The sequence below is a fragment of the Atractosteus spatula genome, chromosome 6 (genome assembly GCF_055471065.1).
Source record: "Atractosteus spatula isolate fAtrSpa1 chromosome 6, fAtrSpa1.hap1, whole genome shotgun sequence".
NCBI lineage: Eukaryota > Metazoa > Chordata > Actinopteri > Semionotiformes > Lepisosteidae > Atractosteus > Atractosteus spatula.
The window spans coordinates 4,473,124-4,499,359 of record NC_142711.1 but is presented as its reverse complement, the minus strand read 5'-3'; the positions used below and the strand labels follow the sequence as shown (position 1 = coordinate 4,499,359).

General features: G+C 36.1%; 1 protein-coding gene across 4 annotated transcripts in view; it reads left to right on the top strand.

Annotated features, from left to right (window-relative positions):
- Positions 1 to 26,236, top strand: part of LOC148831714 (receptor-type tyrosine-protein phosphatase mu) — a 242,427-nt gene that overhangs the window by 151,999 nt on the left and 64,192 nt on the right. The window contains exons 12-16 of one of the 4 annotated variants that reach the window (XM_088918655.1): positions 9,199 to 9,472; positions 13,284 to 13,320; positions 14,637 to 14,711; positions 21,336 to 21,471; positions 23,206 to 23,235. In XM_088918655.1, coding sequence (XP_088774781.1) covers positions 9,199 to 9,472; positions 13,284 to 13,320; positions 14,637 to 14,711; positions 21,336 to 21,471; positions 23,206 to 23,235 — 552 coding nt within the window. The remainder of the gene's footprint in view (positions 1 to 9,198; positions 9,473 to 13,283; positions 13,321 to 14,636; positions 14,712 to 21,335; positions 21,472 to 23,205; positions 23,236 to 26,236) is intronic. The other 3 variants (XM_088918656.1, XM_088918657.1, XM_088918658.1) reach the window with 3 other exon arrangements.

The window sequence follows — 26,236 nt, the reverse complement described above, 5'->3', positions numbered from 1 at the left end:
TTGAAACTTGATAGTCACTGCTGAGAGTTCTTTTGCCACTGGCAAGTGCTATTTTGCCTCAAGGAAAAAAAAGAGTATTTTCATTAAACAAATGGCAGTATTAGGAGAAATGCTTAAAATTATGCAATCGAAGACCAAATGTTACCATACAAGGGAAATACAAATAACTTAAACACTTTATTTTTACTTTTTGTTTTCTGCAGTAACAGAAAAATGAAATAATAATGTTTGTGTTGCATAGTGATTGCAGACTATTGTTCCGGACGTTTGCTGTTGTCCTCTGGGCATCACAGAGTATGATTAATTAAATTTGAGTTTTAAAAATTTATGCTTTTAGACTCAGCACATATCAATAGAGCAATTAAATGAAGCTACGTTGTATTATTTATTAAAAAAATACAGATTTGCAGCCATGCCTTAAGGCCAACTTTTATTTAGTTCCCTTTAATAGCAGTTTTTTCTTTCCATTGGTTTTAAATTGTGCTTACAGTGATTTGCAAGAAAAGCCTTGATGATTCAGACTGAAACCAGAAAATATAATTTCACTCTCAAACCAAAGTAAATAGATTACTTAGGTCTTCAGAACATATTTCTGGAGAAAAGAATATCCAGTAATTATTAGATCAGTAAATATTTCAAAAACAAAGTTATTAACTTACAGAACCCTTACTTTGTTCCCCTCATACTCATATCTGGAAAGGTATTACACAGACTGCAGATTGTTAGGTGTAAATAAGGATTCAGTCTTTGTTTAACAGTATTGAAGATGGCAGAAAAAGGAAATGTAAGATGGTAGTGTAATCTTTCCCCAGTACTGTATATTACAGTGTGAATTTATAAATAGGTTTTATTCAATTGTAATTATCTCTGGCTGCTTTTGCCAGCTTCATGTTATTTGACTTATTGATGGTAATTTATGACTTGTTTTAAATTTGTTGTAAGCTCTTTACAATGATGGGTGGCCTGTGTCGTTTTATTTTGCTCAGGTGAGAAAGCTCTTGATGTCATCCTTTCGTAACCATGTAAAAATGTACCGGAAGTCTACATCCCCTTGAACTTTTTTTTCACATTTTAGTGTTAGAGCCTAAGTTTCATGTGTTTAAATGAGGATTTTTTTCTCCTATCTGCACATCATCCTCTATACGCTTTTAAGGGGAAAATATTTTATTGGAAAACTAAAACATCATAATTGGTTTAGTTCATTTTTTTCCATGGAATATTAAGGGAATTAACTTTAGATTTTTTTAACTTCAGAATTAATACCATTGTAATCTGATAGCAAATATTAAATTCATACAATAGTATACCAGCTTTTTACTTTCAAGTTAAGAAATGAACAAATGAGGAAAAAAACCCTTAAACTTAAGGAACCATAACTGTTACTCCAGGAAAATAAGATGCATGAATCGTTTTATATTTAAAACACTGACAAAAATGAAATCATTAACCAGATCTTAACAATGTCATTTGAAGGATTTATTTCATTTATTTAATTCTTCAGACATTTTTGATTGTGTATTGTCAATATCAAGAGCAACATTTCCAGAAAACAAAGATAACACTTTCTTAAAATGTCAAACTGCACATGTCAAATAATGCAGAAAATTAAGAAGAATGTTAATGTACAGTATGGGAAATATTCAAGGTTTTGCATGTACTGCATGAGCTAATTAACCTGTATACAACGTATACATATCTTTAGCCAATTATTGGTAGTACATACGTTTTTTCATCATATCATTCATAAGTCTGTTGCTGTGTCTCCTGATCCAAAAGGTGAATTCTTAGTTTTTATTCCTTCTAACCCTGTGCATTACAATTTTATTTTGCACATTTAATATTTCAAATAAGAACAGAAAAGATATACACTTATTAAAAATAAACTACTTTTGGTGACTAACAAACACAACTATATTTGATTTCTTGAGCTATTAATTTAGAATAAGTCGTTATTGCTGACAACTCTGTCTGTTAATGTTGTTTGAAATTGAGTTTAGCAAAGACAAAAAAACACTGAAAGGGAAAAAACAAACAAGAAAAGGCATAAGAAAGATGTAGTTCAGGTGGGTAGCTGCGTCAGCATGCGTAGGCTGCAAAGGAACAAGTAATAGGTTTATTCCATGCTGAAAAAAAGAAGAAAGAGAACACAACGTTTCGGCCGTGGAGCCTTCTTCAGGTGTGTTCACACCTGAAGAAGGCTCCACGGCCGAAACGTTGTGTTCTCTTTCTTCTTTTTTCACACCTGAAGAAGGCTCCACGGCCGAAACGTTGTGTTCTCTTTCTTCTTTTTTTCAGCATGGAATAAACCTATTACTTATAAGAAAGATGTGCCGCTTTGCTCAGTGGCGTCCAAGCTGGACCCTATCTAACGGAGTCCAGCCTGGGAAAAAAGGACTGCTTGCCCCAGTGGTGTCCAAACTGGACTTACGCTATTTAACGGGGTCCGGTTTAAAAGAACAGGGAGTGCAAGGACAAAACAAAAAGAGAACTCAACCTGTCCTGGTGGAGATTCACGGTGGGACAGGTGAAAAAAAATGAAAAGAAAGAAAAACGACTGCCTTACGTTTGCGTCACAGTGCACTCTGGGACTGTCGGTGGAAGGTCCTCCCCTTCCGGGGGTCTGTTCGTCCCTCTGGGAGGTGTTGAGTGTGTGTTTTAAAGAGCCCCCACAGCCGTGACTTGTCCTTACTCAACCAGAACAGCAGTGGTTGCTAAGGCAACACATCGCCCTTAATCCAGGGCTCTGCCTCCACACTGAACACACCCCCGTGTGATGCCACAACATCGCTCCCATATTTGTCTTCTTCCTGTGGTAAAAGACCAACTACTCTGTGACCTTTTCCAAATAGTTGACTGACATGGCCATCCTTTTGAATCACATTTGTCACCAGTTGGAGGGTGTGTACTACAGAAGGGGTTCTTCTTTCCAGGCAGGAGTATACTGTGTGTATGTCTCACCTGTGGCTCCCTCTGTTCGAGTCACCCTCTGAATTCTCATTTTTACTTGAAAGGGTGCTGTCGTCCATCTGGGTGTTAAGAGCTGCAACCTTGTTACTTTCATTGGCCTTGATAACAACGAAAGCCTTCTCCTGAGGGATCTCCCAGGCGATTGCCTAGTGTATGGAGGGGCAATTTGGTTGAGGGACAGCATAACATATTGGGGTATGTTCTCTTTGGTACAGGAAAACATGCACTAATTGGGGAAAAAGGATGAAGTCTTACCCCTTCTTGTCCGGATGTATACCCCAGTGGTAACTCCTGCATACTTGCCAGGGTACCTTTGACTTTTTCCTCAACCACTGTAGAGTTTCTCTGCAAGGCTTTTCCACTTCGGCTTTCTTTGGCACAGCACATGTCTTATCAGAAATTCGCATGATGTCTCTGAACGCTCCATCCTCCACTGTTTGTGCTGGTGTGCCAGTTCTGCCAATTCACTTGGCAGTGGCAGCTTCTCTTGTACGTTGCTCCCTTGAATCTGGTTTGTACTGTGTTACAGACCTAAATGTGGTTGGAATAGTGGACTGTTTTTTGGTCTTTCACAGATCTGGGGTCTCTGTGCTGCAGTGCAAATAATGACAGTGAGCAGGGAAAAACAAAATACATGAGACAATAACAGAATAATGCTGTCTGTCAGGAAAAAAATAGGAAAATTTAAATTATTTCTTAAAACATCTCATTTGAACTATCTACCTCATGGTTAAATGTCGTACATGTGATAACATTTTAACAAGAAGCACAAGTATTTGTTGCATAATGTCTTGTATATTAATCCACAGAGAGGTCAAAGGCAAATACAAGAAGCAGTGCAATAAAGAGTAAATAATCTTATATATAGACCAGGCTTTCTATATTATACCAGGCTTTCCTGATAAGAACTGTAATTGTGGCATGGATAATAACACTGTAATTCTGTGCATTTGTATAAAGCTTTTAAAAGTATCCGAAACTCTGTCATTATTCATTTAACCAGCAGAGACCCCTGCCATCACCTGCAATAATTACAGGGCAATTACTGCATGAGATACTTAGTAAACAGAATAAAAACCGTATAGGACAAGCAGCACCTAAACCTTTGAAATCATTGATAGAATATCAATAATTAGCTCTGAATAGATACGTCTGAGAAAATAAAAAGGAATTATTAAAGTACTTTAAAAAAAGTTTTGTTGGTTTGCTCATCTTTCATGAAGTGCTGCCAGACTCCAGATATTTTTTTATTCCAGCTGAAGACTCTCAGGGTCTCTTACAACTAACCATTAAATGATGCTAATCCATTTTTTTGTCGACAGGTCCCCTGTAGCAAAGTAGCTTATTACTAGAGAATAAAATCACAATAATAAGTTTGATTGTAATGATAAGTAGTAGGGGTTATGTGGATAAACAGCAGGCTGAACCACAGCCAAAACCAGTCAACAGAAAGATTTCATTCATTACTGAAATGAAGCCCATTAAGCAAAACTAGCTTGTCCCAGGAAAAAAAATACACCCTTTTCCAATCGGTTCATTGAAGCTCGGCACGTCTGGGTTCCACTCAATTAACTAAAATGAAGGAACAATACAAAACAAAAGAGAAAAACATGGCACATTGTGATAATTGTCAATTATGGTATAATTTTAGCCTTACAAGTCACTGTGCTATTCACAAAGTGTACAGTCTCTGTCCTAATATTATATACGTTAGAGTAAGCATGCATGCCTGTGGTGGGGACAGCTTGTAAGAGCATGCATGGTGAGCCTCTTGTGACGAAATTCATTTTCATCTAAATTTTGGTCAAACAGGTCATTTTGTTTCATTTTAATTTACTTAAAAACGTGAAGCCATTCAGTCTTTGTGATGGTTGCTGTGGATTATGTTCCGTGCCCCTTTTGTTGACAAAAAAGGGCAAACAGTTTGTTGGAGAACACTTTCATCGACGAAATTAACTGTTCTTAGGACAGCAATTTACAAGTCATGCCACAAATGTTTGATTGGGTCTAGGTCGCACCTCTTAAATTTCTAAAATTAGGATAAGATGTACGGATGATGGAAAAACGTTTAAGAATTCTAGTTCCAGGCTATAAGGTAACAACATGAACAGTTTGAAAGGGTTGGTAGGCTTTCTGTAGCCACTGTACTGTACAGTATGTTGCACATCACTTTATAAATCATTATCTATTTCAGAAGTATTTCTGTGGAAAAGTATAACTCTCAGGAGAAAAGATCTGTGAGGGGAAAGTTGTCCCGAAAGGCAGGGTATGAGTCATTTCTGATGTATGGCTTAAACTTTCAACCTACTGGCAGCTTCAGAATTATGGGTGGCCTTTAAGGAGGCTCTAAATCTGATGTAAATATCCTTATCTCACTTCTTTTTTTATAATGTGAAAGCTCCTTGTACTGCCACATTTTTGCCCTGCCCTTTGGTCACAATATGGGAATGTAATTGAGTTCATATTTCTTACCTAGCCTTTCAGCTGTAATTAATATTTTATTACATCAGATTTTATCACTAAATAGCAATGCGGCCTGGTATTGAGCCACACGAGAAAGGGCAGGAGTGACTTATTGATGCTGGGGAAGTTCCTTGTAATGAGTTATGGTTGAAAGAACACAAAATACATTTACAGAATCCAGCTAATATTTCGAAAGCAGTCTGACTGATCTAATCGGGGTCGGATGGGAAAAGAGAAATTAATTTAGCAATTACTGAATATTCAGTATCACCTGAATATGATATCAGGCACATTTTCCCCCAGCACAGTAAACAGGAGATGCTGACCTTGTCTTTGGTTGTTTAACTGCACTTGTAAAAAAAACACTTATTTGCTATAGACCAGCATTTTACAATTAAGTGTTCTCTTTGGTGAATTATTAGAAAATGGTAATAAGTTTAAGTTTCATTCCAGCGATTTTGTAAAGCTAGTTATTTAATAAAAGCTGACATTCACTGCTGGTCGGTTGGGTATATAAAGGTCAGAGTTATTATAAACTGCTGGTTGAACAGGTATGGTAGAGAAAACGGGCCGTATTATGTGTATCCTATCATATTTGTCCTGAAGCTATACCTTCACATTCTATATGAACAGTAGCTGTCATTGAAACGTAGTAAATCTTGTTTACTCCCGCTATTTATAGCATCGCATGTTACAAGTACATCGTTGATGCATTGATTTAATCTTGACATCCATTCTGGACTGCTCACCCTCAATTTCAATAGAACAAAGACAGCATAGCAACTTTGAAAACACTGAGCTTTGAAGGTCCTTCATCTGTCCTGGGACATTAAATGTGTTCTGTTGAAATAGGTGGAAGTGGTTGAAACGTGTGATGTTTTTTATCCCACATTTATCAGAATAACTTCACCTCCAATTAAATCAACATATATGTTTGTCTGCACTGTAAATGCATGCCTAATACACATGTGAAAAGTGGGATGTTGAATTTTATTGCACTAACAGAAAATAGCATCCCAGGAACCTGCATAATTGGGAAAAAAAGGGTAGTTTTTTATTGGTCTTTTATTATTAATAGAAATCTTTTACCATTTTGAAGCCAATTATATTTTCTCTAATTACATATTCGTTTTCTTATTACAATATACGTTTTAAGATACTGATAATTACTATAAGTAATTAGTTTAATTAATCTGTGGCTATACATGATTTAAATTTAATAATAATTTAACTAATTAAACCAGTTTTCTTTGTTCGATCGGAATGTCACTGAAAGAAAATATGGATTATAATTAAATCTTTCATTGTATAGTGGTATTAATTGTGATGCCTCAGCTGGCGGGGTTTGATTACAATTCCTTTTTTCCCTAAATGCTTAACTTGTATTAGGGGGTTAAATGATATTTCTGACTAAATCTGCAATATTGCATGCTGTCTCTGGATTGACTGTGTATGTGTAGGTGTGTGTTACTTTCAGTAGGGGGACAGAATTTGAGAAAGAGCACTAACTATGTCAATGACGACCTGATAATATGAGGACCCAATGGCATCCTTCAGCTATGAACATGCCACTGAAATACTGTATGTTTTTGTTCTGGTTTCATCCTTTGTGGAGTTTTGTCTGAGTGGAGTTTGGAATCAATGAAAATTCAATGAGAAGTCCCTGTAAATATAATTGTGTGTTTCTGTGTATTCAGCATATGTACAGTGCCATTCAGAGGAACAGCCTGGGAAGACCATATAGAGATGAATGGGAAAACAAAATGCATTGTTCATTAGTGACATAATCCCTAGATTCTCTACTGAGATTGATTTTACTAGGAAAGTTGTGCAGCTGGTTGTGTATGTTACCTGATATTTCTACTTTGGGTAGTTGAATATTAATTTTCAGTTTTTAACAGATTTCTTCCAATAATTACATCTGAATATAAATACAGTAGTTGTTTAATGTGAAAAGACCAATAACTAGTTCAGGTCAAGCTTAGATTTGCACCAAGTGGTTAGTCACAGGAAGCTCATGTAAGTATAGAACTTTCTACACTTGAGGTAATTGTGCGGTGCATATACAGTATCAGCATATGTCCAGATTGGGCTTTTTGCTACCCATTGAATCACTTTGTCACATTACAGTTTACACAAAATATGTTAATAGGTTAAATTGCATTACAGATGATAACAATGCAGTTGCATATTAGTAGTTTTTCTTTTCTCGAATGGTAGGACTTTGATAAAGAGGAAATGAAAAGAGCTGTTTGACCTTTAGGTGTTTGAATTATTAAACACCAAATAGAGCTGAAGTCTGGATGCTTGCAAAGCTAATTTGTCTTATGCTGCTAGAAGAAAAAAAATTCCATTTTTAGTTTGATAGTGTTCTACTCAACATGGTTCCATTATGCTGCCTTGTGCCGTGTTAATAAAGCTCCCCGTCGTCAAGGCTGGACTTTAATTTCAGTTCAGTTTTTTCATTCCTTGAGCTATCCAATATCCTCTATGTTGCAGAGTCAATACAGGCTTTGGATTTTGGATTTGTACTTACTGTAGTTGAAATTCTATCCAAATATAAAAGGTTTTAAGCAAGTTACAATTCTTGCTGTTTTTTTTTGCTAATTTATCAGTAAAAACAGAAAGTGATTCTATTAAGTATTATATGTCTCAGAATTTTTCACTGGAGTTTTAAAGAAATAGAACCTATTTTAGTATTTTGCTCACATTTACATCCATTGTCCAGCTGGGCCAGAGTTCAGTGTAGTAATATCCTGCATTGGTTTCAAAGCCTGAATTTTATAAGAAAAGCCTTCATATTATACCAGATAATTCCCACATAGATAGGTATTGCTATCCTGCCATCTTGCAGTAAATTAAATATCATACTCCTTTTCCAGAGCTCGATTCAAGCTAAGGCTGTCGGCATTACCAAAGTAATTAAATCCGTTTGTGTCCTGATCCTAAGATGGATCCTTTGCCAATATAAAATCACATTTCTGTATTCGTACTGTTTCACACAGATATAAATCGAGATTCTGTTATGCTTGTTCTTAGACCACCAGAACTTTCTTATTATGGTTATTGTGCTGGATTCAGTTATTATTTGTAGGTTATTTAATATTAAAGGTTAGGATGTTTTGTACTCTGAATACTCCTAACAGTGAACTCAACATATTCTAGACTGCTTTGTTTAGTTGTTCAGTATAAAAAATCTAATATCATGCTGTGATTATTTATGAATTAGCGTATTTGAATCCTAAGAAGCCTCCAAAGCCAAAATGTTTTTCTTCTTTACTTTTGCTTTTCAAAATGGTGGAATTAACCTCTTCTTCATTTGCAGTGCTCACATTGACCCAGAGCCTCAGTTTCACCTGTTTATGTTTAGAGGTTTAAACATATTCATGCATGTCCATGGGTTATTAATCAAAATAAAAAGGTTACAGACAGGAGTTGGTTAGTCACCCCATCTTGCTTGTTTCATTGTTAATGATCTTAACTTTTAATGATCCACAAATTCCAACAGTCTTTTTCTTCAAGGATCCCACAGAGACATGGCATGATGGGTTTTTTTTCTTGGATCTTTTGTTCATCCCTTTCATCCTTTATTATTTTCTATATGCAAAAAGGCATGTGACTTGGCTGTTTAAATATTCTCACTATGGACTGTGTACTCGGGCTAGAGTAGCAATATTATGTGGTATATCTGCTGAGTTCAGAATCACCAGAACACCACAAAGAACCATATGTTTCCAGTGACCTTATTTTCTTCTCTTCTTCATCTAGTGTTTACCAGGTCGTTGTGGAAGAGGAGCGTCCTCGAAGAGCTAAGAAGGCGGCCGAGATCCTGCGCTGTTACCCTGTGCCAATCCACTTTCAGAATGCCTCTCTCTTAAATTCCCAGTACTACTTCACTGCTGAATTTCCTGCTGGTGGCATTCAGTCTCCCCAGAGATTCAGTATTGGTGATAATAAAACCTATAATGGATATTGGAATGTCCCACTCCTTCCTCACAAAAGCTATAGCATTTTCTATCAGGCTGTCAGCACAGCAAATGGGGTAAGTAACAGTATGGTGTGTACTGTATATATATAACCTATATATGTAACAATAGGTATAGAAAATATATATATTTTTATGTTACATGTAGAATATCACCATTAAACATAAATGGTAATGAAATGGATTAAAATATATACATTTAAGAATTAGCATTTCACCAGCTTTTCTTAGCATTTCAGCACATTGCACAAATGATAAACTAAAGTGTCTGAAATTAAATATAATTTCCTCTACAATTGTGTATTTATAGTGCTTTCCTTAGGGATCGAAAGTATTGGCTCAAATCAGAGGATTAAAACCCTAGCAATGTCCTTTCCTCCAGGTAGTCTAAAAATGTTTATTAATCGGATTACTGAAAACCAAGGAATTCAAAGTTGCAGATCTGGTTGCAGGATTTTAAAATAAACGTTAGTCTTGAATGGCTCTAAAGAGCCCTGTCAATTGAACTGGGCTGGGTAAACTAATAACGCAATGTGATGCCGCGGGGGGCATCAATATACACTGATATAGACAGGGCTTGGCGCATGGACTCACCCCGAGTCAGTCATGTAGTGTAACAGTGTTTATTATTTCTGGCAAAACTGCCATGGAAAAAGAAAACAACAAACTCAAAGGAAGCCTAGCTCGTAGTATGAGCTCTGGACAAACTTAAATTTCCCTATCTAAATACCAGGAACAGCTATACTGTCCAGGGCATGTCTCTTTAACAAAAAGCAATTTGTCTGAAAGGGAAAAAAAAGGTCATTTCAGACTTGCCCCCCATATAACCTTGTCAGGTTTGTGTTCCGTGTTCAGCATGCTCCTCCAGATCTTAGTCGTGCTTTGCTTTATGTCCTTTAAATCTTCCTTCTTTCAGCTCTTTTCTTTCATGTAGAGTCCTCCCATCATTATGTCCTCTTTTCAGCCTCTGGTCTTGCAGTGGTTGATTTCCTTTTTCGTTTATCCTCAGGTCTTACTATGGTCCGTTTCCACTCAGAGTCAAAACAATATAGAGTAACAACTACAGCATCACACAGCGTTTTGAGTGTGGCAACACACTCTAACTCTGCAGTGTTTCCCCAGCTTCAGGTGCTCCTGCTCCCAGCTCTATAGTCGATTTGTATTGACTGGAACAGGACACTACAAGTGTTTCCTGTTTCAGAAATTGCCTGTTGACGCCACCTTGCGCGCTGGTGTTCTCTCAAAGCCATCTTATTGGAGGCAGAAGTATTCTCAAACTCTTTGATGCTTCAGGGAAGGTGCTGCCTTTAAGGATGACGCCCCTTGCGGCATCACAATGGAATTTCAAAAGTGGTGTTCAGTAATGCAAAAGAAGCAAAGCAGGAATTTAACAAGTATAATGTACTACGTCAAATTTGTATACATTTATAACTTTGTATAATAAATAAGTATATGTAGGTCTATGCAGCTATATTAAAAAAACTAATTGTTTCCTTTGTACTATGCTGAGCTGTTCCTTTAACTGTGTTGAACAATCAACCACTCAGTGAATTAAAAAATGGAACAATGCAAGTATTGCACTTCCAAAGCATGACTGACTTCCTCATTGCTGAAAAGAACAATAGTAGTCTTAAAGGGCACATCGAAGGTAATCACGGATAAAACAAACAATAGATCCAGTCATAGTTCTGATAATTCTTGTTTTTCTTACATATTCCAATACCGTACTTAGAATCTTACTAAATTAGTAAATTATTTACTTAGTAAATAATTATTCCAGTTATACCAAAGATAAAATCAAAGATGCATGATGGATTGTTTACAGTCTCGATCTGCTTTATAAGATCAGTTTCATACAAACAAAATGAGATTTATACATTTTTAAAATAGAGAATTTTACAATTTTGAGTATTGAGGTCAGTGTGTTAACATATTACTGCTTCGAAGATCATTACGGATTTTCTAAAGCTGCAGTTTAAACCATGAGCTAACTCACTGATCTACAGTGTGATGTGTCTAATGTGGGTGTTTTTGATTAAATAATCCAAATTTTTCTCATTGGTTTAATTTGAAATTAAAACTGCATTTCACATTTCTAATTAAGTAGAGGGTTTCTGAGCTTTTGACTGGCCAAATAAATCTCTATACTGTTCTGAGTTTGTGAAAGTGTAATCAAACAGTTATAAGTTTCAAGTGTTTATGTGGCTGACTTAAACAGGCCAGCAATAATTATAATGTGGTTCTGATGATCCAGTATGTTTCTTTTGAAGTGTCATGCTTGAGAACCTCACTTGAAGGTCTAGTTGAATAACAAGGTGAACATGAAATAGTTATTTCTTAATGAACGAAACCATTGTGAACCCCTTGACATTGTAGTATCATGGCATGATGTTCAAAGGAACAAAAGGTAATATTTTAAAGAGGAAAATCTTTTCAACCAGTATGCCTGCACAGAAACACGTTTCATTATTTTATTAAATCTTACATGCTGTGCATTGTATGGATGGTATGATTGCTGGTGAACCAAGACTGGAAGTAATCTATGAACAATTGTGGAATTAATCTATATATTAAAAAGTTGTTAGTAGAGATTTATATGTAGTAGGTTTTAAATGCAATGTTGTTAGAAGAGATTCGCAAATACCAGTTGGTGAATTTATTGAACAAAGTGGTAAATTGCTGAAATTCAAATACAGTAATGTACAAAAGAGCAATGCATGACTGATTTTTTTTTCAGATACACAGAATATTGAATTCACTGTATATCACTATTTTAAATTACAGGTACATTTGTATTAGGATTAAAGGAAAATGTCAAATTCAATTTTATTACATTTTTAACCTTTAATTTGAGAATTGTTTATTCACTATGCAAAATGCAGCGTTTTCTTTTTTAAAGGATCTTCGTTTTAATATGGTTAAATAATTGTAAAACATAAACATTTTTCAAGAATCAACCCCTGACAATTCTTTATTTATATGTTTGTATACAGTAGCTGGTCGATTTTGAGTTTCAGATGTAGAACTATACACTCACAGTACCTACCATGTTTTTTTTATTTAAATTTAAATAATTTAATATTACAGTTAATTAAAGCATTATACCATTAAAAGACCACTTCAGTAAAGCATCAGGGTTTAAATTCAGTCCCAAGTCATTGCCACCTTCATACTGTAAGTTTGTATTTGCAGAGAAGGTTTTATTAACAAATTGTAATTGTATGTGAGCGAAATAGATGTTCATTTCCTGCCTCATTGTTTTGTCAGACAGCAATGCAACATAATAGCAGGAGTCGACACTGAAGCAAAACTAAAAGGACATTGCAGATATGATTTCACTCGGTACTTCCGTGCATTGTTTTCAGTTTCGTGCTCGGTCCTATCAAGAGATCTTTTTTTTATTTTGCTGGCTGTCTCTGACAGCTAAGATATGTCTGTGCCAACAGCTATTACAGCCTGCTTTTCAATGTGTGGTGACTATGCCAAATCCAAATTTGCCATCAAATTTTTAAAAATGCCTCACATGGTGTTGAAAGGAAGCAGGATTCAAGGTCAGTGAGTGTGCTCCAAATTTAAGGCCACACACAGCATTCCAGATAGATTTCTGTCATCTGGCAGGTAAATGCCACCTGAGCTATTTATCCACAGTGTTTTCCCAAGATGCCAAGTCTATTACATTTCAGCTGTTTATGGCCAGGGTGTTCTCCAGATTGGGGAGAGGGACATTCTATTACTGTGGGACCATGTGCACAGCTGATCCTCAGGCACATCTCAAATTGATGGGTCTCCAAATAGAACTGCAGAAAATGTTTGTTTTCTCTGACTGCATCAGAAACAATGACTTTTTCTCCTTTGTCTGTTCACACAGGAAACCAAAATCGACTGTGTTAGAGTGGCCACTAAAGGTAATGTTTGCAACTCCACCAGTTACTAAAGAAAGCAGGATGTGCCTTTAATGTGCATGATTTAAATAAAAGCGTCAAACATTTTCTGGTTGTATTCTGTATTGTTGGACACGTAACAATTATTTTGAGTGTTTTTTTTTTTACTGTACTTGTTTACTCGGTTTTAACTTACACTCAGCTCTTCAATATTCTGGAAAATTTCAATCCACTTGTTCAAATGTCAGATTGTTTCAGGTAGCAAAGGGGGAGGTGGTAAGTTTGCCCTTGTCCCCTCACTGCATTTCATTTTAGCTTTCTGCCTGTTTTGGATTCCACCTTAACAGATGCAAGCGTAACTCTTCTGCGCACTGTTAACACTGCACTGGTGCCGAATTTCCAAACGATGTCTTACAACAACAGCTTGCTTTCCTCTGCTCTTTCCTTCCTCGCTGATGGAAATGGCTTTGATGTTCTTCTGAGGGTACAGGATGTTGTGAGAAAGGTGCTCTAACATGGGCTCTGCTGTGGCTGAGAAACGGTTACAGCCCGTATTTAGCACTAAACTGGAAGTCTTTAAAATATTTTGCAGCCACAGTTTTGAATTTAATTGTCCACAGATGGTAGATAATCTATTTTCCTTACTAGATGCCATCTTTCTAATGGCGCCCAGGCTGTTCTGTGTGAATTAGTTATTCTGTTCAACCCGTCTTTTTTGTCCGTACTATTTATTTGCAGCCCCGCAAATTGTTTTGCATCTGATGTTTCGACTTCTTTGTTGCTTTTCCTTTTTGTGAATGACTGCAAATTGTGTCCATTTTGTACAAAACACTATTTTGCAGACTAATTTGAGCCAAGCCCATGTATTTTAATGGCACGTGTTTGTGTTAACTGGAATTCCAGACCACAGCATATGCCAGTATGCCAACCGATCGCGCTTTGTTAAAGGGATTGAATTTGTTCTGAAATTGATGAAATTGCTATACTGTATGTAAAAGCAATATTGGGAAAATAAATCGGCCTCATATGAAGCATTTATAATGTCAACACAGAACCCATTGTAAGCTGATGACATTTTTAATGCAAATAGTACCTGTAGAAATTTAGGAGTGATAGTGGCATTACAAAGATTTATTGAGTAAACTATTGTAAAGATATTCGGGTATTAAAATTTTTTTTTTGTGCTCCGACGAATTTCCTGCTCCGCTTTAAATTGGAAAAGAAGAAAGTCTCTTTTTTTGCTTTGTGACTAAGAATCTCTTCTGTGCTAAGCCTTTAGCTTCAGTCTGGCTTTTTTTTTTCTTCATGCATGCTGACCTGGAACTCTTCCTTTGCCTTAGCTGCGATAATCGTGACTCAGCTTACAACACCATACATTCGCATCGCCCCAGCTGCTGGCGACAACCAACTAACAGGTCAGACATTCATGTACCCACCTGCCATCACACCCTTCCTTTCTGTTCCGCACATCCCCCTTCTGTCTCTGGGCGCGCTCTCCGGCCCTGCGTGTTGGTGTGCGGCGCTCGGCGTCACGAGCAGTGCGCGTGGGGCTCCTGTGTTGCCTGGACTCGTAGTTTTAGCTTGTTTTACCCACTGCATGTTTTCATTCTGTGTTCCTTGTGTGGGAGATTTGTCTCATCCTTCTTGTTAACTGGGAGGTTTGTCATTGTTCTGTCACGTCTCCTCTAAAGGGCTTGGGGAGAATCAAAGATTTTTTTTTACTTATTTAAAAATCAATAATGTCATCTTTTAGAAACAGCCTTCTGATACAGTTACAGTATGTGGGGATTGTTTTTTAGAACCTGTGTATGGGATAAACCGATTTTCTTAAAATTATTGCAAGTTATTGCAAAAGGGAAACTAAGTGTCTTTTTTGAAACACCGTGAAACTATAAACCTTTACACTTAGGCACGTGTGACAAAGACATTGTCCTCAGCCCTCTGCCTGAAAATTACATTTAAATATTTATTTTTCTGGAAATGAAAGGTAAAACCTCTGCCGGCTTTCACAATCTGTTAACTGTAATGTAAGATGATAAAACTGTTAAATATTATTATAGAGTGTACCGTAAATTCCAATGTAAATATGCATTCTTTTATAAAATGGTGCAATAAAGTTGTATAATTTCATTACATTTTAAAGACATCCAGTAACAAGCAAACAAATAGTTTTAGTCCACTAGTTATGCTGTGAGTTGCAAACCCTCTCTAAGATACATTTAAAGGGGATGCAATTCTTCCCCTATACAAACACAATCCAAAACCGTCTGAGAGGCACATTATGCAAGAGAACTGAAGTTTTAGCTGGTCTGTATAGCAAAGGGTTAACAATAAGCTAGCCAACCTAACCTCTTGGTTTAAGATTCAAGTCTTCTGTACTATCCAGGAGCTTGAATTTGTGAAAGGCTTGTTCTTAATAGTACGATGGTCTGAAGAAACCTAAGAATTACAGTTTCCTGGTTGTTTTATTAAGTTTTTTTTATATGAACTTCAGTAGTATTAACTTTTATAAGTCTGCACAAATAACACAATTCATTTTCTATCAGAGAGAGAATCCTCGTGTACTTACTGGACACATGCAGTACTTAGGCTGTTCGACCCCAGCTGATAGCAGGAAACTGTATATCAACTCTGTGCTTTGACATTATCTCTGGCAGTTTAACAAGAATGATTATACTGTAGCAGCTATATCACCCAGCAGGTGTGACCATGCATGGGAGACCTCCTGGGAAAACTAAGGTTGCTCCTGGAAGAATTGTTAGTGGGACCAATAGAGGGTGCTTATATGGTGGGCAGTGTGGGTCCTAATGCCCCAGTATAGTGATGGGGATGGGGATAGTATACCCCAGATGAGACATAATACCCCAAACCCCGATGTCCTGGCCAAATTTCACCCTGACTTTTATCAATCCTGGCCTTCTAATAACCCCCCTCTCTGAACTGGCTTCTTCACTCTGTTCTCCTCCCCATTCTGATGTGTGGTGAGCATACTGGTGCTCTTTGGATCACATCACATCATCCAGGTGGGGCTTCACATTGGTGGTGGAGGGTCCCCATTGCCTGTAAAGTGTTTGAGTGGAGAGTCCTGAAAAGCGCTATATAAGTGTAAGGATTTATTTTTCTTAAAGTGATCACTAGACTTTTCTTCTGTGAGGCACCATAACTTATATGATACACAGCAGATTACTGAACTTCAACTTATTAGTCTTTGGGAAAGAAAAGCAATTTGGATAGCAATGGTTACTGTGTATTTTTTCAACAGGTTATTGTGTAGTTTTTATAGGAAAACCTGCTCCATTAAAGTGTTTTCTTATTAAGTATTAAAACCTAATAGTCTGTTTTATGTTGAGGTTTGAGGTTTAGGTGGAATTTAAAGAGACATTATACTTCTGTATCACCATAGAGAAGATTCAACAAGGTAATCTTTTTTAAACTTTGAGATTGATTCATTTTGCAATGTCAAATGGTTTGTTGAATCCAAAAATATTTTACACCAGGAAAGATTGTTACTCTGTTCACATAAAAATGTCTTCAAAAGATAATTACTGTATGCCACTGTGCATTCTGGTAAAAACTACATTTTTTCTCAGTTTTGTTTATTACATATTACAAGGTAGTCATAGTAAATACATTGATTTATGCATTTTAAAGAGAATAACAATGAAATTAAGAGAAATGAAAAATGAAATTAAGGAAAAACTACTTTTCTATATACTGTAGTTTACAAATGGAGATCACTACAATAAATGTTGGATGTGAAGTATGAAATCAGTATCAGCAAAATAAAAAAAATGCTAAATGTACATGTACAGTAGGTGATAAACACTTTCAGAATTCCTAAGTGTTTACTATTTTTTACCAGTTATAGGTTTAGAAAGATGGCTTAATTCATCTCCATCTGTCTGTGATTTCATGTAAAGTAAGAGAGAGGTGTCTGGCCTCTCCCACACCAACAGAATGCATTTTAATGACCTGTTGTGTCAAGTGTGATTTATGACCTATTTTTATTTGCTTTATGTGATATATTTGTCACGTTAACATTGGCAGCACCATCTATAATACAGTAGAAAGACTGAAAAAAAAGGATGAGGAATTTCATGGGTTTGGGAGTTTTTTTTTTGTTTTTATGAATTTCTGACACAAATGTCTTTTTTTTTCTCGGATACATTAGCAAAGTCATAAAGATCTTGCAAGACCTGTGTTGCAGGTGTGAAAAATGAAAGCCACTGCCTTTGTTACTTTCTTTTCCCAGTTTGAAAGAAATCCTTTATAGACTGATATTAGGCTATAATCAGAAAATAAATTGCTGGCTTTTTCACTTGGGCACACTATAGGTCTGTTGAGGGGCTGGGAGATGTTCACTGTTATCCCACAGCTCAGCTTCCTTGGCAGCTTGCTATATAATGTAAGGCAGTGATCTTCCAGACCCTTGTTGCTTTTTTTATAACCACAGCTGCCAGCTCCCCTGATCTGTTGCCGTCTTTGTGAGCTCTTTCTTTTGCCAGCACGGGATTTTTCAGCCCATTCAGTTTTCATGCATCGTCCCCATACACGTTCACTGCATTGAGTGCCATTGTGTTTGTCCACTGCACCTGGTCATGCTGATTGCCTTCAGCGTCCATGGCACACCTGTATAAAACAGCTCATAAATAAGGAACAGCCCACGCTACTGTGGAGACATGTGACTCTGCTCTTTGAGGTTACTCTAGGCAGCTACGAGAATGGTGGACTGGTTTGATCTTTCATGTTGGGCTCAGAACCACCCTCATACATAAGCTACAGAATTGATTAGTAGATGAGAATAATTGGGTGGGCTGTTTCTCTTGGGCAGACTGTTACATTGAAATATTCACCAGTTTTCTCAACTTGCTTCTTGCTTAAATGGTTAACAAATGTTGCTAGAAAACCACAGAAGCACTGTAAATTGAACTTGCAATAACAACATTGGAAGATAAAGCAGCATTTTCCCTACATTATTAGAAAATTTACACCCTAATGGATGATGGGTCAGATTAAGCCAGTGTCAAATCTCCTGAAATGGTTAGCTGATGATGTGAAAGTGCCAAATCCCCTTAGCATTTCTGACATTGTTTTGTTTATTGTAATTAAGCAAAGCGATGCCAGAGTGGTGGAATTGGATCCAGTGTCTAATACTGGATTTCATTTAGTCCCCATAAAGAGAGGAATACAAACGTGCTTTGATACCGCTTAGATGGTACAGCACCTCCTGTCAGTTCTTGTAGTTTCTGGGTTTTGGTGAAATAGGCTTTTTAATTTTTTTAAATAAAATGGAGCCTGTATTTACAGTAGCTGTTATAAGGATATTTTCACACCAATCTCCTTCTCTTTAGTAAAGCAGCAGAAGCAGATGTCATTATAAGACACTGGAAACTTTAATCAGTTTTGTAGTCTTCAACATATTTTATCTTGAAGTGCTTTTTTTTCCCCAAGTGTATGGAATGATTTAGCTGTAGTAATCCAGTTGTGGCAGTATTCAGAAGTCACATGTATTGTTCTATGGATACTCTGGGAAGCACTCAATTTCAGTTTATAAAGTAATAATGTATAATCTAATTTGCTAAGATATTTGCTGTATTTGTGGTTGTCAAATATACCATATGCTTTCTGTTTAATTATTAAAAGGTAACACGTGGATTTTTTGTTTCTGAGTTTCAGTGTTTTAATTAAAGTTTATTTTCTTGAACTGTACAGCAGTCAATTACAAATTGGTTAGCACATAGTGCAACATAGTGAGTTGATACCTCGTAGATACCTGTTCTATGGAGTCATCTAAATATAGTGTGTAGATGATATGTTTATAACAACATTTGGAGTGAGTGAGACTCAATCAAAATGTTAAGTTCAATCTCCAAATCTGTTCCATCCTCTGTGTGGATGGCAGGCTGTTACTGATGCATGGGGTTGTTTATGTGTATACAATACGTAGTTGTGAATTGACTTCCTATTACAATAATTTTGCAGAATTGCAGCCTGTAGTATGTGTGTCAGTGAAAGTAAAATAGTATTTTTTTTTAGAAATGAGACCAGGCTTCCAACACCATCTATCAAGGCTCAAACGATAGCAGGGCGCTTCGCATGATGGATGTTGTCACATTTTGATTGAAAAAGTGGTGGTGGCAGAAAAATAGATTCAGTTTAGTGAATTGAACAGTGTGTTCTGACATTTTTCATCCTGAACTCATTTAGCAAGAGGAAATGGATATTTCATCAGGCACCTGTCTGACGTTCCATCACATTATGCAGTAAACAGTCCAAACAGTGTTCTTAAAACAGGGAGGCCCGGAAGTACTAAAACAGTGGTTGCTGCTAGGTGTTGGTTATCTCATTTAAACAGATATTAAATGTGTATGCCAGTGGTGTGATCATCAGCTGCTGCCTGCTTCGTGAATAAATTGCTTAGAAGGAGTCTTTTTGCTCGCCAGATGTGACCCACATTTGGATATCCAAAGGCAAGAAGAAGTGCTTATTGTGTTCAAAAAAACAATTGGTGCTGAAATGCATGGCCAATGAGCTTATCTCACTTTCTCAGGTACTAGAGCTAATACGGTGAGAAATGACTGCTTCATTTATGAAAAATAAATTATTGAGGAGAAAGGTTACAGCAAAACAAGGGCTTGAGAGACATGTTGTATGGTTAGGTGCCAGTGTGAAAGTGGAATATATAACATGATGAAAATTATGGGAATTCATAAGAGCAGGGCTTGGGATTCAGCTTTCGTTCAGCTAAACAATCTTCGGTCAATAAACATGTTTAAATGTTTAAATCTGAATTTAGTCATAAAGTCCATAGTGCTTAAATTCGTAACTTTACACTACAGTATATTTTTAGATTGTTTGACACTCTATGAGTTTTCATAGTTCACTTGTTAGTTCTGCATGAGAAAGTTACATAAAGTAACTTTTAGTTTACACACAAATGAAAACCTACTTAAAATACAATATTTCTCTTTTTGAAAGCATTCCAGGGTGTCTTGACATGAAGGGTGATACAATACGTAAAAATGACATTTTAAAAAAATCTTTAAATGCACTTGTTATCCAGCTCCTTAAATGAAATGAAACCAGTTTGTAAATTAAATCCCAGGGAAGAGTTCAGCTAAAATGGATATCAGCCCACCCAAGTGTAGGCTATGAAGGAAAGGTTTTGTTTTGCCTCCTGGATATTGACTATAGCCATTGGTATTTCCTTTCAAGTTGTAAAAAATTCCTTTTAACCTTAAGTCCTAGAAAATATTTTTGAATGAAAAAATGAGGTTGTGTGTAATTTTGATTTATTTGTTGATTTGGTAAAGAAAATGCTCAACCAGGCTTAATGTTTTAAAGATGTTGATGTTTTTTCCTCCTCCAGTATTCTGCATTGGGTCTGTTAAAGGTTTATGTGCATAAAAAAATAAAAACCACTCACTCTGCTATTCTGCCTTTTGTATTCATCTCAATGTGCCTGTTTATCAGCTTGTATAACATAAGTACACCACAGCTACTTAATATTCTGCACTTGCATTTAATTTCATGCTGGGCTTTGTTTTAGTTGGCTTCTTGATTAATTTAACTCCATCATGATTAGCTAAGTACCTGGGGAGATGAATGGTGAAAAGTTCTTCTGTGGAACAGGGCTACATACTGAGTATCCCTAGTTCACAGTAATTGTGAACAGGCCATAAATGAAGGCATGATGTAAAGTAACGAAATGCTTGTTGTGGTTTCAGCTACACAGTTGTATTGGTGGTAATTGGTATAAGAGCTAAAGCTGAGGTAACTTCTGTTGAAAGAAGATGGGATATGAGGGGAATAAAATCAGTTGTTGTTGTTGTTGCGCTGTTGTTAGAGAGCAGTTTAATACTGTCCTCCACATGATTCTCTAGCATGATTCTTCTCTTTTCATTAGGAAAGTGCCCAACCCTTGCATTTTTGTGGCTGAGGTCACCAGGAGTTGTGTGCTACAAATGCATGTTAGCATTCCCCTCCTGTGAACCTGCTGTAATACGGTTGTTTCTCTTTACAAACTGACATGGTTGCAGGCGCTGCCACTCGAAAGCCTGATGCTGTGGAGCCTGAGAAGCAGACCGATCACACTGTGAAGATCGCTGGCGTCATCGCTGGCATCCTCCTCTTCGTCATCATCTTCCTGGGCGTCGTGCTCGTGATGAAGAAGAGGTAAGAGACATCCCTGACTTGTTAAAAAATACATTCAGATGTACTGTGCTTCAAAATGTTGCACATGTTCTTACATGTGGAACTGTATTTACTGTCTTTGTAATTTGGAAGTTAAATCTTGAATTTTATTAAAGTGTTACAAGTTGGAATGCTTTTACAAGGTAACTAAAACCTTAATTAAAAGGATCACTGGATTATTTAAATTAGAAGAATCATACATGATGTCTTTGGATCCTTGTGTGCACTGCTGCATATACACAGTTTGTGCTTATGCTTGTGTTTGCACATAAAGAGCAATTCATATTTTAAATGGTAAGACAAAAATATTGGATTTGTGGTAGATTATGTTCAGAAAAACAGGATGTATTATGGCCATTAATCTTCAGGGCCAAAAGTAATCCACAGTGCTTGCCTCTTCACCTTCTAACTGCTGCATTTTCAAATTGTTTAATAATTGATTTGATTGCATTGATAAAACCCATTAAACTGTTTATAATGCTGATGTACAATATACAATGAAATATTAATTACTGTCTTTGCAATGCTCAAACAAATGCCACTGTTTTAATGACCTGGGAGTGGGAATAGGGAAATATTTCTGAGGCTTATCTAAGAAAAAAAGCAGATAAGAAAGAAAAATTGATGAAAGCACATTTTTCAAAGAGATGCCTTCAGCATGTAGCTAGAGGCAAGTTTACATTAACTGTAGTCCCATGCCAGGCAAGCATTTCTATATTCTGTGCTGCAGCCCTAGGAGTGACTGCTGTGCAAATAAGAAACTTCTGTGTGCGCAGTAAAGCCTGCAATAACATATTATGAGAGTTTTTCTAAGTTTGTACTAGATTATAGGAGGTGGTGTGCAAACATTGCAGTAACTTGACATTCCTGAATTAGAACAATCGTTAGGAAATAAAGAGTGATGTTCAGGCTATGATGTTTTTTTTTAAAACATGAAAACAACTTAATGTTGAAAAAAGATTTTTGAATGGTATATAAAGTGAATAATTGCCTGTCATATGCCTTGCTTTCAATAAATGAGTGAAATTCTACATTTGCTTTTCATGGCGACCTTTTAATTGAAAGTGTTTGCAGTTCAGTGACTAAGAAAATGTGAGATTGCTGAAATACTCATATGTTTGAATATTAGAATTATTAACATTTTAATTAAATCATCAAGATGTTAATGAATAGTCGTTTCAGTTAAGAAGTGATATTGCCTTCCCTGGATTGGGGGAAAAAAAGGTTTTCATCTGGATTTTCCATTGATTTTTACACTTAAATAATTGCCCTGTCAACGCAAGTTCTTCTAATAACACCCTTTAAAAAACATCTGGCTCTTCTAATCAACCTTCCTTAACGTTTCCGATTCCTTTTTTTTTTAAACAAATGTGGTCCAATACGTCAATACCAATTTTTAAATTACAGATTTAGAAACCCTCTTTGATATAAACCAGTCTTTTTGGACTTTCGTTAACTGTAGTTTATCCTGTATGCATATTGTTTTTAATTAATGTTCGCAGTACTCCCTTTCAGAAAGAATTCTGCATTTATTCTATTTTGCATGACATATTCCCAGCGGTCACCTTGCCCTCACAACCACTAGTAACCTTCACTTATGCCACCATATCTAGTTTTGTTCATTTATATTTTTAAACATTAATATTTTACTTTTCTTTCCTTCCATTCCATTTTTCCCCACCACTGCTTAAAACCTACCACCACCCCACTTGGCAGAAGAAGCTATCACTCCTACACTTATTACCTGTAAGTAACCACTTCGTGCAACATCAGTGCTTTCTGCCACACTTTTCTATGCATGAGTAAATTACTTCTTCAGATCTGGCTTTCCCCTTTCAAACTGAACATTTTTGTGTTCCAACCCAAGTATGGAATGAAAACCTATAAAATTCTTCTTCTTAAGAATGAACTTCGTCTGTCCTGCTTATATGCTAGTCTGGACACATTTCAAACCTAGGATTGTATAAATATGGCTTCAGTGACAAATGCTGTATAATGCCATTTACAGATAATCGTAAGCAGGACTGCATAGTTTGCAATGTAATTATAGAAGAATTTTAATAAATAACACATTTAGTAAATAAATGCTTATGCCCCTATTACAACATGTAAATTCTGTACAACTCAGTTACTTTCTTGGTCAAATTTATTGTAGACTTGATTGTAACAAAATACAAAAAATAAAGATTTGCAAAACATTAACAGAAATATTTTGATATTTTAAAGACAAAAATATTTTGGAGAAAAAAAAACCAATATTTTAAATGCCCCTCTAATGTCACAAATATCCATTATCATACAGTAACTGACTGACTTCTGCCTTTGTTGTGTTGCTTTCATTAGGTCATTGGGTACGTTCAGCCTTTATGAAAGTTTTAGTTTGAAAGGGGACCTTCATCTGTACTAATATCTAAGAAGATATCTTTGAGAAATTCCATATTTCGGGTTTGAGAAATATACACAGAAGCAAGAAGCAGTTTTTTTTTCGTTTGAAATATATTTATTACCATGAGGAAAACTGCTTTCTAAAACGTCTTTGCATTGATCGACAAGAATGGCTAGAAATCCCTCCCTCATCTATTCAAGCATTAAAGAAAAAACTGGCATGACAGAAAAAAAATGCTGTAACTTTGCCTAATACCACCTTCCTCCCCATCTCTCATTGTTTCAGTTTTTTGTTTTTGTCCTGCAAACCTTTATTTTGCAATTGCTCATTTTTTTCTATCTTTTTTGACCGTCCGTTTTAGCATGATCACGAAGATGGCATGTTAACCTCCGAAGTTAAGTGCGCTTTCCACAGCACTAATCATAATCTGTTGTCCACTGTAGCACTCGACTGCGTGGTTCTTGCTTCCAATAGATTGTACTCCAAGATGGTTTGGACCGTGTAAATTAGTAATAGTCGGAACCGGGCATTTATGAAATATAAAGAAGAGGCTATCTGTGCACATCTGCTATGCTGAGCTCACATGTTCATCATTTCTGTGGTAGGAGTTACATACAGGTAAAACATGGGTGTATTAACTTACCGCTGCTGTAGTTAGAATGATCATTTTATGACCATGTTTGTCTTATAAACCTCTCTCTTCAGAAGCGTTGTTATTGAAGGGAATATGTTCAAGAGAACATTTTGAACATGCATCATTATTTTTTAAAGAAGACAGGGCATGAGGATCATACATACTGTATGTTCTTATTTTTTTACTGTAGTGTGATTATTTCAACTTCATTTAAAGTGCCTTTGCCGCTACATTGTAGTTACAGTTTGGTGTCTAGTGTATGATAAAATTAATATCTTTCTTTTCACTGAAGGTTTAAGCAAACCCCACAGTTTCATTTATGTAGAATCTGGGTACAGCCCTTTAACCAAAGGGAAACCAGGAGAGAAAGCTGCTGAAAGAATAGTATTTATCAAACTGATTATTATACTGATCATAGTATGTTATTCTTGACATCTAAAACAATATTTTAAAGTGTTCTCCTCTATTAAGAATCACATTTCTAAAACAGTCTTTGTTAAATTAATCTGTTTTTGAAATATATTTCTATTAGAAAAATATCTAGCTGACAGTTCAAATATGACCAGAAATGTTGGTCCTCAAAAAGCTTCATGATTTAAGTATCACACTTTGTACCCTGCTGTTAATTCAGTATTTGGGTAGCTTTGTAAAAATCTCCATATAAATTTGATTTTCATTTCCTACATTTTGTTTTGTTACATATGGAATAAATGGTTAGACTAGATTGTTGACAGCCAAGGGAAGACAATAAAGTTTATTTGGCAGTTCATTTTATTTCATAAAAATAAAATACTGTATGTATTTTGTTGGAGCATAAGAATGAAGTTAATTTACGATTTGGCAAATACTGTTGCAAATGGAACCCTTTCATTTTAGTATTTCACTGTAGCTTTCTTTACTGAGCTGGCTAAGAGCATGCCATTTTACTTCAAGATATTAATGCATTGCATAATCTGACGTACAGTATGCCAATGTTTCTTTGTTTTATATTAATGAAAATCTCAGTAAACAGTTTTAAGATTACCACAGTGCTCGAATGAGTTTTAGTAGCAGCAGCTAATGAAACATCAGAAAAAGTCCATGTTTTGTGACATCTGGATTGCTAAGCTCAGGTCCGGCGTATTTCAGCAAACTTACACTGACATTTCGAGTTCATGGCCCTTATCTTTGAGTGACCTTTGTGCAGGAAGCATGTAATGTCTTAATTCTGCTTAAGACATGAAAAAATAAGAATTAAAAGAAAGTGACACCTTAACAAGATTTTCTTTTTAGAAAAAACGTAGTCGTTGACTACCCTTTGGCGTAATATGATAAAATGTTTAAAACACCTAATGGTATTTTAGGTATTCCTGTCTAACTTTATTAAAAAATTTGGTTATTTTTTTAAAGCTTTTTTTTTCTATTTGAAACAACAGGGAAAATATTTGGTTCACCAGAAAAATTGAGCGCTTAGTATGCTGTCCATGCTGTTCCATAAACACTTGCTCTGCTGACACTTTTTTGAGTTGTTTAAATCAAAGATAGAAAGGACCATCGTTTAACTTACAATGTGCTAAATTGCTAAAGATTATGCAGCTTAGTACTTACCCATCCAGCGCTGTAAGTTTGCTTTACATCAGTATTCATTTTCACAAATTGAGCTGTTATGTTTCAGCTGGGTTTAATGAAATATTGAACCGAGTGTCTTTGATCCGCACGAGATCACTGCGTGTGGGGGCAGGTGATTT